At 37.1% G+C, this 16,171-nt stretch overlaps 2 protein-coding genes across 2 annotated transcripts in view; both read right to left on the bottom strand.

Moving 5' to 3' along the window:
* Positions 1–12,369, bottom strand: part of LOC100966430 (cysteine-rich secretory protein 2) — a 17,570-nt gene extending 5,201 nt beyond the window's left edge. The window contains exons 1-6 of the mRNA XM_012813505.2: positions 12,298–12,369; positions 9,459–9,575; positions 8,439–8,526; positions 6,128–6,273; positions 5,610–5,707; positions 3,528–3,616 (exon numbers count right to left, since the gene is read on the bottom strand). Coding sequence (XP_012668959.1) covers positions 3,528–3,616; positions 5,610–5,707; positions 6,128–6,273; positions 8,439–8,526; positions 9,459–9,575; positions 12,298–12,366 — 607 coding nt within the window. The 5' untranslated portion in view covers positions 12,367–12,369. The remainder of the gene's footprint in view (positions 1–3,527; positions 3,617–5,609; positions 5,708–6,127; positions 6,274–8,438; positions 8,527–9,458; positions 9,576–12,297) is intronic.
* A 2,714-nt stretch (positions 12,370–15,083) lies between these two features.
* LOC100966105 (cysteine-rich secretory protein 3-like) overlaps positions 15,084–16,171 on the bottom strand; it is a 30,482-nt gene continuing 29,394 nt past the window's right edge. Inside the window, exon 9 of the mRNA XM_012813502.2 lies at positions 15,084–15,400. Within this exon, the coding sequence (XP_012668956.1) occupies positions 15,084–15,400 (317 nt within the window). The remainder of the gene's footprint in view (positions 15,401–16,171) is intronic.

Raw genomic sequence — 16,171 nt, 5'->3', positions numbered from 1 at the left:
ATTTTTAGTGTATCTAGTATATGTTTTTATTTTGGGTTCACTCCAAGACTTCCATAAAATGCCTTATGATTATAATGTGTTTTTAAAAAGTGATGACAATTTAACATTGATTACAAAGAGAAAAACAAAAATCTTTCATTTTAATTTCATCTCTCCTCTAACATTTGACTTTTGAGTGTTTCTATATGTCATTTTATACTGCCTCTTAACAAATTTCTGCAAGTTTTATTATTTTTAATAGTTTCATCTTTAGTTTTATGATAAAGATATTAGTGTAAACACAATGATTATAGTATTCTACAGGTCTGTATAGTTACATTTATCGGTGAGTTTTATATCCTCAGGTATTTTCTTGCTACACTTTAGCATTCTTTTCTTTCAGACTGAAGAATTCCCTTTAGCATTTCTTGTAAGAGAATCTGGTGTCTGATAAATGCCTCTAGGTTTTGTCTGGGAAAGTCTGTATCTCTCCTTTTTTTCTGAAAGATAGTTTAGCTGGATATAGTATTCTTGGTGGCCATTTTTTTTTCAGCACTTGAGTATGTCCTCCCACTCTCTTCTGACCTACACAGTTTCTGTTGAGAAGTCTGCTATCAGGCCTATTGAAACTCCCTCTTATGTTATTTGCTGCTTTTCTCTTGCTTTTAGGGCTCTCTCTTTATCATGGAGCTTTCAGAGTGTGAGCATTATAATCCTTAAGGAAGTCTTATTTGAGTGACGTGGTGACTTTTGATCTTCTTGTATCTGGGTATTTATATCTTCAGACTTGAAAAGGTTTCTGTTACTATTTCTTTGAATAAGCTTTCTACCTCTTTCTTAATATCTACTTCCTCTTGAATGTCAATGACCCTTATTTTTTTTAATGCTATTTCCATAGATCTCATAATTCTTTTCATTCTTTTTCCTTTTCTCCCCCCTCTGTGTATTTTCATATAGCCTATCTTTGAACTCATTGATTATTTCTTCTGTTTGATCATTTCTACTCTTGAACCTTCTAATGCATTTTTTAGTTAGCTCAATATGTTTTTCACCTCCAAAATTCAATTATTTTTATTACTTCAAAATCCTTTTAACATTTATTTGATATATTTCTGAATGTTTTTAATGCTTTATAAACATCCTCTAAACAGCTATTTTGAATTCCCTCTCTTAGAGATCACACATCTACATCTTTCCAGGGTTGGTCACTCATCTTTATTTAATTTTTTAATTTAATTTATTTCCCTCAATAATGTTCAAGCTTGTGGATGTATCTCAATATCTAGGCATTGAAGAAATAGGAAGTTATTCTAGTCTTCACTATCTGGAATAGTTTTACTTATCTTTTTTAAGACAACATACAAGGAATTCAAAGGAGGCTGACTATTGAATTCTCTAAGCCTGGAGTTGTATCCCCCTAGGACACTAGACAGTATCCTTATGCATGGTTTTCCGCAAACCTGATTTAGGGTGGAGTGACATGAACAATTCTGCGGTCACTACAGGTGACATTGTGCTTTGTTGCATCTGAAGCCCAGGACCTCACAGATTAGTACAGCACCTGGGCTTGCACAAGACCCCAAACTATTGTGGACTATTTGCTTCTAAAATTTATTTAGGGTCCTAGGCCACTTTAGGGTGCCAGTGGTAATATGGCTTGGGACTTACTCTGTCCTACTTGGATGGCAGATGTCTCCTGGGGCAGGTCTAGAGGCTTTGTTATACCTCTATGCCACTGTGAATTCTGGTGCCATCAGGTTCTTCACGGTGCTGTTTTTTTTTTTTTTTTAATTCTTTTTTATTTTTGGCAGGCTGGGTACTAGATTCGACAGGAAAGTTCCCCTTACATTTTTCTCTCCTTCCCTTAAGAGTTTGGTGACTCACCCAATGTGTTGCTTGGGGTGAAGGGTGAGATGACGCAGGCAATTTTGTGACATAGCCTGGGTATCCACTGATACAGGAACCCTGGGCGTGCTAGACCACTGCAGTAACAGCTTGTATTTACCACCTGTCTACTTTCAAAATTCACTCTGAGTTCAAAGTAGCTACAGTCAGATAGTGGTGATATGGGCCAGGACACAAATCCATCCCATTAGAATGGTGGGTTTCCCTTTCACATGCTGGAGTGAATTCAGAAACTCCATATAAGGCCAGTGCCTGGAGTCAGGGTCTTCAGGGTTCACCTAATGCTGTGCTTTACTATGGAGGTCCTGGAATTTGGTTCTAAGCAAAGTCCTAGGTAGACATTGTCTCTTCCCATGCTCCCTGAGGTTCCTATCTCCTCTTATTAGTATGCTGAAACCAGGTACTGTGATTTATTAGCTGGTATCCATAGGTCTTGGGAAGTTTTATATTCTTTCATGTATAGTTGTTCAAATGGATGTTTCCCTGTAGAGATGATCATTAAAGGGTCCTATTCTATCATGTTGGTCCACCTCACACCTGTTTGTCTCTTAAATCAATGTTTTTTTTTAATGGTTTTATAGCTGGTTTCCATTTGATTGTTTCCATATACTATTGCCAAAAATTTCTTTATACAACATGAGTGATCTTTTCACTCTTTTATTTAAAATCTTCCAATCAGTGTTCATTGCTAACAGGATAAATATCAAACCTCTTAGCAAATGGCATTCAGCATATTTATAAATATTCAAATTTTATTACTTGATTTATAGCTTTGATCATCAATATTCTGAATTAAAACTACACAATTGAGTGAGAAGAATTTCTAAGTAAATTTGAACATATTTCAAAGGTAAAAATTACAGTGAGTGGGTCAACCCTATCATTCATTATAATTTAGCAAAACCAGTCCACCTACATAAAACTAAGAGCTATATTTGCTTTTATTCATGAAAATTAAAAAAATATGCTATATGACTTTTATTTCATTCTCTCCTCTTTGTAACATTATGTTTGTGGGTTCTGTGAGCCAATAGTGTATATATGAGGGCTGTCTGTAAAGTATCTAGCCATACCTATCTCTACTTTTCATATTACATGGGTCAATACTTTCCAAATAACCCTCTTAGATTACGTTTTATTGCTAAAATGTGCCCAAAGCTACTATCAAATTATGGGGCAAGTCAGTCTTATTATGGAAAAGAAATGAAAAAATCAGCCTGGTGAACTCAGCACAATTAAACAGTTAACATCTGGTGTGCCCATCTAGGCTGAGCCATAATGTGGTCACACACCCTTAGATTTATACATCTTGAATCTTTTAAAATAACACTTTTGGTATAATGATAACAAGTTGAATGAAATGAACTATTTGTCAGAGAGGTGTATGATCAATATCAATGGCTCTGCATAGACATAAAAGGCAGTGATGGTGCCTGCTCCATTACGTTACCTAGAAATATCCTTTTTATTCATTACAAATGATACATAGGTTACTGAAGTATGTAAAATGTTTAACACATGGTTGGAGTATTTTTCCTTCTTGGCTTTTGGGTAAGTACATTACTTAAACTGCTTACTTTAAGAGATTTCTTTAAAAATGCAAAGAAAATATCAACTCCTTATTATAATCATTCCAAACTTACTGCATAGTCCTTTGTCACAGTTATCAGGACAACTGGAACAAGGTGTTCCTTGCTGGTAAGGGGTATTCTTTCTAGACAAATTATTACCGCTGAAATTTGAAATACACATTGTCAAAATATTTTTCACTTTGCTGTTCGCTTTATACTCTAAGGGCAACAACAGTCACCAAATATACATAAATGGTTATTCAATGTTTTTAGTATGCCAGCAAAACTAAAAAATTACAATTCCCAATACGTAGTTCAGAGATAATGTTTCACATATTGACTTTTCTCCATGACCATAATTCCATAGGCTGAGCAACTAAATTGAAATAATTAAAGTCCAAAGTTTTCAAAGGTATATTGCAATGCGACAGCACTCTTTTAGCAGACTCCATCAAATTGCTAAGGCAGTGCATCCCAAGATGCTGGTTAACTAAGGATAAAACATATCCTCCATTGATGAAGGAGAAGATTGTAGAAGCAGTGGGTTGCAGTACAAAAATGAATATTCATTGTTACAATCTCATTTTATGTTTGAAAGATGAAGAAATACCATAATTTCTCCAATGTGAATTATAGAAAATACTGCTCCACTATATATTTTCATTTTCTTCTAGATGGAAGCAGTAACTTTGAAGTAATTAATGTCATGTAGGTATTTGGGAGGGGTTGGCTGAGGAAGGTTTGTGAGCTTCTAGGCATGGTATGAATAAAAAGGAATGCTATTTAGAAAAAGATGATATATACCAATATCCAGGATATAGGGATCTTGTTATAGGGATTAACCCTATTATTCAGTAATAATCATTAACCTATTGGTTGTTTAATTCATTTAAAAATACAAAGGAGTCCAAATTTCAATAGTACTAAATGGTCAAGGATCTATGGCAATGTGGCTGAATATCAGTCTTCTTATACAGAATACAGCTACTATATGTGTGTGAACACTGGCAAATTTGTGAAATAGAAAATCGTCCTGGGCAGCACCTGGGGCTCAAGGAGTAGGGCACCAGTCCCATATACTGGGGGTGGTGGGTTCAAACTGGACCCTGGCCAAAAACTGCAAAAAAAAAAAAAAAAATTGTCCTGGAAGTTCTCTCTTTTCCTCATTATTCATTCCAACTGCTATATTAATAACTGGCTTCAGCTGCCCTTCTCTGAGGGTCAGAGAGTGTGTTTGGGTGCCTTCTTTCAGGGCCTTTCAATGTTCTGTACTTAAACCGTAATATACTTGCTGTAAAATGGCTCTCAAGGTAAGACTTAGCAAACTGGAATGCTACATTGCTTAGGCTGTCTACCATTTCAAAATACAACCTATAATATGTTTTGTTTTGCAAACTCCCACCCTCTTATGGTAAAGAATTTCAAACATTAAAAAATGTAAAAACTAACAAGATATGTCATAAATGTCTTTAACATGTCTGTAAGACTTTTTATGGATAACTAAACATATTATTTGATCAAAGGGAATGTTTTCTGCTACCTTTAAAAAACTTACAAGATAGTTGTGGCATTTTACATGAAAAATTCTGAGAAGCAAAGACTGAAGATATTACCTTTCTCTGAATTCTGAAATAAACTGAAGATCTCCTTACAAGCTTCTAAGACTCAGGTGAATAAATAGGAGTCATTTGCAATGGTAATAATATATGCTTTTTACAAAGATAAGAGTAGAAACAATTGAGCAGAAGGCTAAAATCACAATATGTCTTCCCCTATTTGCAATTTCAGCAGCACCCCTTGGCTTAACCAAAAAGCTACTACACTGCTAGAGTGTGAAAATAGCATGAACCGATGACACCAAATCTAAGGCAAGGCATACTCCACACTCCACCTGCTCATGGGTTAACTTGGGTTGAGGGAAGGCCAAGCGAGAGAAAAGGCACTGGTTTATAAATTAGAAAAAAGATAACAGATTTTATACGTGAATCCAAGAAGCTGGCTCCTTTTTCTGAGAAGTTGAACATATTTCCAAACATGTATTCTGCCAGTTTACTGATATGTGCTTTTTCTTCTGGCTTATTTAGAACATGAGAATTTTTAAACAATAAATAGCACGTGGAATCACTGGCCATAAACTCTACGGGTCATACTTACGCAGGACAATATTGACAAACATAGTAGTATTTTAGAGACTCCTGACTGGGGCAGTAGGCAATTCCACATCCAACGCGGAAAGATGAGTACCACACAAGCTATGCATTTATAAGGGAACAAACACAGGAGAGGACATTAGAAAAGAGGCAAAATGCTTCTTAAAAAGTTTCAAATATAAAAATGAAAATGTTGCTGTCGTAGTTTATAGCCACGTTCCTTATAAAATATTTACTGAATCAAAGCATAAGTTCTTAAAATACTAAATTTTCACATGTATTCGCTATTTGATCCACTTATATTGAAGGAGTAATATAGATTATGATTCCCTACCAAGAGTTTTGTAGACCCTGGACAAAAATGAGAGGCGTAGCTAAATTGCCTACCAGGCAAACATTAAGACGATATTATACCAATTCAGGTTGTTCCCTCAAATTGACAACTGGGAGTTGGTTGTAATTTGGAGCAGCTTTCTATATCAGAGTTACTGTGGCAGAGCTAGTTTCATTCCTTCCTCTTACCTGGGTATAGTGTCCAACAGCTCTATTCAGATATTTTTGTCCTACACCATACTGGAAATCTTGGCTTTCGTCATACCAGTTTTGGATTACACTTGACCAATTAGTAGGGTCACTGGACATATAGAGATTCTCACCACACTTTGTAGCTAAGAAGAAATAGATCATTCATAAGGAAAACAATAAAACATAAAATGGCAAAATAAACTGACTTTTAAACAATGGGCACATAGTTGCTAAGAGTTGCTGAAAACATCAGGAGGGTATCTAAGTTCCTAATAAGCTTTAATACTGATTAGAACACAAAGTGGCTTCTCACACTGTGGCTGACTGAACATGCAGAAATTTGAGAAGCTTAAGATTCCACCCTTTTTTTTTTTTGAGTCTTGCTCTGTCACCCAGGCTGGAGTACAGTGGCTCAGTCACAGTTCACTGTACCTCAAATGCCTGAGTTCCAGTAATCCTGGTTTAGCCTCCTAAGTAGCTAGGACTATGAGTGCATGATACAACACTCAGTTAACTTTAAAATTTTTTTGAGAGATGGGGTCTTGTTATGTTGCCCAGGCTGTTCTCAAATACCTCATGTCAGAGTGATCCTCTTTCCTTGGCCTCCCAAAGTGATGGGATTTACAGGCATGAGACAGTGTGGCCAGAAGAGATTTAAAAATTTTCCTCTGGATTGCCAAAAATGAAATGCATTCATTTGCTAAATTCTTTTTTTTAGAGACAGAGTCTCACATTATTGCCCTTGGTAGAGTGCCATAGCGTCACAGCTCACAGCAACCTCCAGCTCTTGGGCTTAGGCGATTCTTTTGCCTCAGCCTCCCAAGTAGCTGGGACTACAGGTGCCCGCCACAATGCTGGGCTACTTTTTGTTGCAGTTTGGCTGGGGCTGGGTTCAAACCTGCCACCCTCAGTACACAGGCTGGTGCCCAACTCACTGAGCCAAGGCGCTGCCCCATTTACTAAATTCTTGACATGCATATGCCTCCTGTGTGTTCAGACTTATGTTATGAAATTGCAAATGGCAGTGGTCAACTCTCAGACTTTCTCTCTTGCTTTTATAACCGTTACTAGAGACTTTGCAGGTTTTGGACCCTAAATAAATGTTTATGATTTTGTGTGAAGTTCCAAAAAACAGCTTCTTAGGCAGTTTTTAAGAGGACCAGGCCAGAGACAACCGACACAAGCATGGATGACAGTTTAAAAATGTTGTGATTCTTTCCTTAGCCAGGAAATCAGAATATCAAAACCCAAATTCTCCTAGGAGAGTCGGATGGGAAGGGTCTGATAGTCTAGTAACATTTCCCTATCTTTTGTAAGCTTTCCCTTAATATTTACATTTTAGTGGTTGCAAGTGCTGCTTAAAGATAGTGTGAGATAGTCTTGTATAGCTACTTTCATAGAGAAGACAGAAAGCGTCTTGAATCTTCAAGACTATTTGTTTCAATATTCAAAGGAATGTAGTCATCTCTCTTTATAATTTCATTAGTATAGCATCAATGTATATAAAAATAGTTTGATGGAAATAATATGTATGTTATTTAATACTTTCAAGTTGGGCTTGCCTATATGTATGTCATTCTTGATAATGTAAGTCAATATGTAGTATTTTTTGTAAAGTTCGTGCATATAAATTTTATTTCCTCAAAAGTTTTACAATTTTTTTATAGCTTATTTTTGAATCTACTATAGTATTCCATACGTTGTGGCACCTAGTTTAAGGCAAAATCCTTGACTATATCATATAAAACATTTTAAAATCAATCAACATACTGAAAATATTATTTTTTATGTGAATTTTGAATATAATTTTATGATGATTATAAAGGTTAAATATTTTTATAGCATAACTCAGGAATAAGTAAAGATAACATTTGATACATTTTATGCATAAAACTATAGCTTTTTAAAACATCAGACAGCAACATAATGTCACAAAAAGGGCAGTGAGTTAGAAATCAGAAAGCCTGGTTAAAAATTTCTAGTATGACATTATTCCGAGTTGTATTCTTGGATAAGTCACTTTTCTTTCAAATCCTAGCTTTCTAATCTTTAAAACTGCCAAAAGAAAAAAAAAGAAGAAGGATGCTACATGACCTGCTCTTTACTTGGTTGAGAGAAGAAAATGATATTGTATAAGGAATGATTTTCATAATATAAGCAATCAACAAGCACAGAATTATCCTTACTGTAATTATCCCTCTGTTTAAAAAGATAGCAGTGCAAATAATATTTCTTTCTCAGTCTTCTCATTGCAGTGTCCTGCAATTGGCCATTATCCCTTTATTTTCTTATTTACTAATTTACATACAGGTTTTTCGTTCCTCTGCATCGCTGTGTTCTAAAGTGCACTTATTTGCCCACTTTTGAGCATTTGCTGCTGCTTCTACGTTCCATTCCTAAATGTCACAAGAAGACAAAATGCACTTAATGATTCAACCAATGACGCACGTATTGTACATTCTGATTGGAAGGTTGATTTGCACTCCTTTAAAACATTGGCAGATATATTATCTAATTATCACTGTTACAAATGTCTTTTTGCTTGTTTGTTTTTGACGTGCTTTCATCTCTCCCAGAGCCAGTTTCCACATGATGAGAAGTTCATAAAAAGAGCAAAATATCTCCAACAGTAATAGTATGTGGCTAGTCATCATGGCTCAGCAGCCACACCTAGGATTTTTAGTAACGGTGCTACTCTAAGTATTGATAAGCATGTGAAGTATTCTGTTTATATTTTAATAGTAATATGCTGGCCTTGGGTATTCCTTTTGGACATTCCTGGCTTTTAGGGACTGTGCCCTGGGAAGTGGGCTTTTATTTACATTAACTGACATTGATCCTCAAGTAATGGCGATTTCTTGATTTTCTACTAGGAAAGATAGAGAACAAAAAAATGTAATGGCTTTGCACTGGAGGCCTGAAGATTGGGCTTCTAAATCTGCTTTCCCAACTTAATAACCCTGTAGTCATCCAGTAACTATAATCAACAATAAGTTAGTGCATACTTTAAAAGAGTAGAATCGGAATTTTCCCAACACAGAAAAAGGATAAATGTCTTGAGGTAATGGAGACCCTGATTACTCACATTTTATGCCTATATCAAAATATCACACGTACTCTATAAGGATGTACTATTAGTACCTATATGCATAAAAAAGAAAAAGGTCCAAAAATAACACATATGATACTCTTTATGTAACAGTTTAAATAAAACAGGAAAATAGAGGCAGGACTTTATAAACCACAAACTGCTTAAGTGATACAGCAGCCAGCTGCCTGCTGCTTCCATAGCTGGGTCATGCCTCTTTGCTTACAGGCTGCCTCTTACCATCTTTAGCATGTTGCTGGCAGGTGGAGACACTGCTCTCCTGAGTTCATTGTGTTTAGCTACGATATCTCTTTGCACTTGTGACTGGGTGGTTAGTAAAGCAGTAAAAGCCGGATCCTAACAGAAAATAAAATTAGAATTATTTTTAACACATGTGGAAATTACACATAGTTGTGAAAAGTTGTCTCAAGAGAACAAAGAAGTCTTTCAACAATGCTTAATATTTAGTTATTGCGTAAGTTAAAGGCAAATATTAGCTGTTAATCATTGCCAATGACTTTGAGCCAACGCTATGACTTTTAAACAGGAAAGTGGTAGATGGATGCTTTCAGAATTGGGAGTAATTCATGACAAATTGAAAACTGTTCTGAGGCCACTAATGCCAGTTTCTGATTTCAAGGCAACTTTTAATACGATTTTTAAAATATATGATGGATAATATTTTATAACCACAAAGATACATAAGTGTCTTATGTTATAACCTTAACACATATTTATTCACATTTGATCAGGCTGTAACCCGGTGAGGGACGAGTGAAGACACTTAATTAATCCTAGACATTAAAAGGAAGTTTCCCTAAACGTGTTTTAAGGAAAGGGTGTTCAGGCTCAGTCTAAGTGTGTGTCTCACATTCAGTAATGTAGGAAAACCGCTGTAATTATTAGGTAACGGATTGTACGAAGTGGCTCAAGAAACAGCTTTGTAATACTAGGAAAATCTTTAAGGTAAGTTTGAGGGAACAAATGCATCTAGGGAATGAACTATTGTTGAATTTATTTCTTTTAGTAACCAGCAGTGTAACTGATAAGTTTTTAAATCAAGTGCTGATATTTTCGGTTGTTTTTGTGGCTGTGATTGTGTGTGTGTGTCTGTGGAGGAGCAACCCTGGGGAAGAAGAAGTATGTGAATTTTTGGTTCAAGGTCTAAGCATTTTGATGCTTTAAAATTTAGTTTAAATTCACGCAAGAGTGTGATATTAATGAATAAGATTTTGCATCTAAGTCTGAAAGGACAGGGCCTCTTCTAGATTTCATCTGACACTTGGGGGTAAGTTATCCTCCCCATCTCCCACATTGAGGTCCCTTAATGCTCTCAAAGTTCTGCCAACATAGGTCTGACCACATTTTGTTGTCATTGTCTATTATCTTCTATTTCCCCCTCCTATTTTTACTTTCTAACAATAAGGACCATCAGTAAATGCCATTGTACCAATAGATCTGGCACAACTGAGTCCTAAGTTGGAAGGAACGCCCTTGCATTCTAATTATCACCAATCTCTGCATTACGTCAAAGTGTACAGTATTATGGTGTCCCTAGTTATTTCCTGTTCCAATAAAAATCGGCTTAAAATAGTTTCATTTCAAAATACATAAAGTTAGGTTTCTGAGCAAAAAAAGACAATTGTTTCCTGAGTCTCACCTCATCTTGCTTTATAGATAAAAAATCTACAGAAAAAGAGCTGTAGTTTTTAGGAGGACTAATAAAGCTTTGATGATGTGATTAGAAGTCTTAAAAATGTAAAATGAATAAAACATATGTGTTTTTCTTTAAAAATTTATAGTAGAGGGGTGTTAGGGCATACATAAATAATCACAATACCATATGATAACAAACTGATAAGGAGGATGAAACAAACAAAATACAGAGGATGAAAGGATCAATTCTTGTTGGCAGTCATGCAAGGATTCACAAAAGATGATTCTGGACTAGGATTGTGAAAGGTCAATAGTATTTTCTAGGCATCCCTGACAAAGCTCAGAAAATTATATTAGGCAGAGCATTGTAGAGCATCGAATCAGTAAGTATTTTGTGGTATGAAAGATTAAATGAAATTTCACTTTTTAATAATTTTTTAAATAAAGACCAGGAGATAAACCAGAGAGGTTAAAGTGGATTGGAAAGGCCATGAAAAAAATGTTTTGGAGAAAGAAATAGAAAAAATGGCAAATTATTAGCATGATTTCCTACAATGATCTCTACATTGATAATATGATTATTCTACCTTATCCAAGTGGGCCCTGAATATAATGACGAGCATAGTTAAAACAGGCACACAGAGAGGAGAAGGTAACGGAGGACTGAAGCAGAGATGCAGCCGGGATGCAGCCACAGCCAAGGAACACTAAGCTTTGGCAGCAGCCATCAAACCCCAGAGGAAAGGTGCAGAATGAATTCTTCTTAGATCCTCCAGAGCAGGGGTCCTCAAACTTTTTAAACAGGGGGCCAGTTCACAGTCCCTCAGCCCATTGGAGGGCCGGACTGCGGGCCCCAGGATGAGTCAGCTGCTAAGCAGGACAGGCAGCAGGGGCAAAAACACCCAGTGGGCCAGATAAATGTCCTTGGCGGGCCGCATGTGGCCTGTGGGCCGCAGTTTGAGGACACCTGTTCCAGAGGGAGGATGGCTCTGTAGGCGCCTTGATTTCAGTCTTCCTGGCCTCCATAACTGTGAGAGAATACATTTCTGATATTTTAAACCACCAAGCTAGTGGTAATTTGTTACAAGAGCCCTCAGAACCTGATTATTTAACTAAGTATCAAAAATATTATCATTTCATCATATATTCAATATAAAAATTATTTGTGAGATATTTTCTTCCGGTTTTTGTTCTAAATCTTTACAATCTAGTGAGTATCTTGTAGTACATCTGGTTTGTTCAAGCCTCATTTCAGATGTTCAATAGCCACATGTGGCTGGTGGCTACTATACATGTATATAGACACAGCACAGCCTTAGCCTAAGTAACAGTGAGAGTTCTGTGACGTACCAACCTCTCGAAATAGTTTGCCATCCCCAAAGGCTTTCGAATAGCTCTGAGAGATTTTCCATTTTAACCTTACCTTTCCTTCAGTGGGTAAAGATGGAAGCAGCGTGGTAACCAGAAACAGCAGCACTGGTAGTAGAGCCATTGATGGAAACTAAGTCAAAAACAAACAAACAAAAAAAGATCTGCATTGAAGCAAGAGGTATTATTACAAGGATTTCTGAGGAATAGGGAGAAACCATTGTAATGGTTTTGGTTATCCCAAAGGAACTATGATTCCCAAACTCATTAATAATGTGGTGAAAGGAGAATTGCCATATGGTGCCAGTAGGATCAGAGTAGAACCAATCTTGCCTCTGATAGAGAAAAAAAAATAAACCTTAAGAATTTGATTAATGCCCTTGAGATACAGCTAGGAAGGTTAAGGACCTACTCCCCCTTCTTTTTGCCTAGTTTTGTTGCCCTTACCCTATCAAAAAATAATGTGGAGGAAATAGATTCCTTCATTGGCTTCCATTATTCATCTCAATTTTTTGGTAAAGTTTATTTTCAGTATGTACTATCTCTTGATTTGCTATTCTCTATGAAAAGTAGAACTGGCTTTACTTTTATTTATGCCAGACTATAATCAAGAATTCAAGGTTGTGACTGCATAGACATAAATGTACAGACACTTTATTAGGGTTGTTTTTTTGTGTGTGTCTAAGGCAACAATTTTAAGTTATGTTTATTTTCTTCCTTGTATTTGTGTATGTTTTCAAATTTCCCTGGATAGAAAAATAAAAATGCCATTGATGTGTTGAAAACACAGCCTTTTCAAGTTTTTTCAATGCATGATTTGGTACAAAGGTTGTTTACTATTTTCATTGTCTTTGTAAAAAAATGAAAAATAAAAAGACACTCATCATTTGATTGCCCATGCTGTTCTTTCTCAATACGCCAAAAAATTCCAGGTCCTCTAGATCCCTGGTTCTCAGCCTTCCTAATGCCGCGGCCCTTTAATACAGTTCCTGTGGGTCAGGACATTAGGAAGGTTGAGAGCTGCTGCTCTAGATGAAGCAACGAGACCACTTAGTTTAGGAGGCACTCATCTTCTTGTCATTCATCACAAATTGTTCCCTTTGTAAATTAAAGGATGATGCTGCCTTGATTCTCTTCCTTCCTGTGAGATTGGCACTCTCAAATTCTGAAAGGGAGAGAGAATTCTAAACAATTTTCTTTCTGCAGTACTTTTCAGGCTTTGCTAATTTGTAAACGGCAGATAATTGATATGTGGTGCATGTATTTCCCTATATTCCTAATGATGTGCCCATTAAAGGGAGAGGAGTGAACACGTATTGATGGTTCATGGCAAAATATGATGTATAAATATTGGGTATGACTATAGTATGTATTTCACAGATGGAAAAATTAAAGCTTAGAACAGTTAATTAACCCATGCTAATGGTTAAGTTGTTAGATAAGTTCAGAAACTAGTCTTGATCCAACTATGACTTCAAAGTCGATACTTATGGAAAAGAACATAGTTTCAAGTGGCCCACTGGAGACCCTATATTTTTATTTCAATAATTCCTCTGTTAATATGTAACTATCCATTAAGAGTAGTACATTCATTAATATGGACTTATGTGCAACATACTCAAATAGCCATCCATTTTTCGTTTTTCCATTACATGTAGTTTTAGCATAATTGTTTCAAGGTCACAAAAATGCCAATTAATTATATAATACTATTTATTTTTAGAATAAAACCATGTCATCATGGTTCTCCTAAAGTGCCTATAGAAGGATCATGGTGTATAGGTTTGTAACCTAAAATCGGAGAATAGTGACTATTCAAAATGAAGATACAAACAATCACATCATAGATAGAATCCTTAATTTCATGTCAGAGACTTGAAATTTTACTCAACCGTTTAGCACTTTACACTTCACTGTATTAATTTGTTTCCATCGTTAAGACCATAATCTCCTTCTGAGATCAGAGTGTCTTTCAATGATATTGATATTGATATTTCCTTTAAACACTAACAAAAAGTGGAGTTCTTAAAGTTTTTGAAGAAGTTCAATAATTATTGGTTGGCTACTTTACCTGGAAAATCACAGCATATTTTACAGACTGATCTTTTATCTAGGAGCTCAACCTATCCACTTTTTGTTTTTGATACACTTTTGCTGTGTTCCTCAGGCAAGAGTACCAGGCTGTAAGTAAAGCTCACAGCAACCTCAGGCTCCTGGGTTCAAGCAATCCTCCTGCCTCAGCCTCCCAAGTGGCTGGGACTATAGACACCCACCCCAAAGTCCTATTAATCTTTCTATTTTTAGTAGAGCTGCTCTTGTTCAGGCTGGTCTCCACCTCCTGATCTCAAGAATTCTCCTTGCTCATCCTCTCAAGAGTGTGAGGATTAGATGCGTGAGCAACGACGCCCAGCCTAACCTGTATGCTCTGTACAAGGCCGTTTCTACAAGTTTCTCCACACTGTGAGCGTGAACTAAATGGATTTGGTGGGGGGGTGTCACATCTTTATCTCTTTAAATTTTTAATCCCGGATTCAACATAGATAATATAAAATCCAGAAGACTCAATCACTTCAGTTCTAATTGTTATAATTAGTTCTTTCTAATAACTAGTGATTCTAAACATTATTAAGAAATTAAAGTTCTTAATTTGACCTCGTGAAAGGCAAATTTTAGAAATGACTTCAAGCTTCTAATAATTCAGTGGGTTTCCCGTTAATATTTAATAGAAAAATCTGCCTTTTAAGGTAAGTAAAGAGTTTCAATAGGCTAAACATAAAAGAGCATGTTGACAGTCTTTGGCGGATCAGGGCTAAGCAGTGAAGCTGGGCTGTCAGTCTGCCCTTAATCACGAGATGCGCCCCGGAGAGCTCGGGAAGAGGGACTAAGGAGCGCCTCAAACGCGCTCATCATCTCCCAGAGCTTTCTTCCCTCTGCCTTCCCCCCAAATGTCCACCCCTGCTCATTTCCAATCTCCCAGTTTGCTCTAATATTTACCCTGGCTCTGGAGCACAGATCTTGGTGTTGTTGGGTCTGGGCCCCTCGAACAGCCTTGGTGAACTCAGGCCACGGGAAGGGAGTGAGGTCACAGGCTCTATGACGTCGGCGCTGTTTTCCAGGTGTGCGGATTCCCGGCTCCACTTTGCCAACCGTGTTTGGGACTGCCCGGAGAACGTCCTACACCTTTTCCCTTGTGCAAACTAGTGTCCTCTTTTCTCTGATTACTACCAGCTAATGAGGAAAGATGTCTGTCTGCACGTCTAGGTACTACCAGGGGGAGGAGAGAGGTAATAACAGGCTTTGGGTTGTCAGGGGGTGGCTCCTGCCAAGAGCGCCTCATTAATGCAGATCAGAATTCAAAGACCAGATTGGAGAAGTCCAGAGCCTTCTGCGTGGGGGCAGCGCGCGCAGGGACGCATAGTCAGGTTGGCCGTTTGCAGGGCCTTTCATGAACATGTCGCCTTCTTGTCGCCGTCTTCACTTGGCAACAGTTTTGTGGTTAGAAAAGTCGAAAAGACTAACAAAAGCAATTCTTTAGGAAAAGGCCCAGAATGCCAGGCCGGGGCTGCCTGCGGGAAGCCTGACGGTATCCGAGGCCTTGGTTGAACATGTGTTGCCGCATGAGGAGATGAATAATGAATTCTCCTCTGTGCTAAATTGGTTTTAAAATTTAAAAAGTGAATTACCTCATTACCTAGAGAAAGAAGGTTGCTTCGAAAAGATGTTAAATCAAGGATTAACATCCACCACACTCAGATCCTCTGTTCCCCAGGCAGAAAGAGGCTCAAAATCGCTCCAACCCGCCAGACTCAGCGAGGTGCAGCTGTAACCCTAAAGCTCTGTGGTGTTTCTTGGCGCTGAGTGCCATCTTACCTTATCAATATTATAAATTTCAAGTGACTACCACCCAAACATGGTTTGAATTCCCTTTT

Source organism: Otolemur garnettii, unplaced genomic scaffold (assembly GCF_000181295.1).
Source record: "Otolemur garnettii isolate 467f Iridium unplaced genomic scaffold, OtoGar3 scaffold00269, whole genome shotgun sequence".
Classification (NCBI taxonomy): domain Eukaryota; kingdom Metazoa; phylum Chordata; class Mammalia; order Primates; family Galagidae; genus Otolemur; species Otolemur garnettii.
Note: the sequence above shows the minus strand (reverse complement) of the source record. Positions and strands in the feature narration are given on the sequence as shown.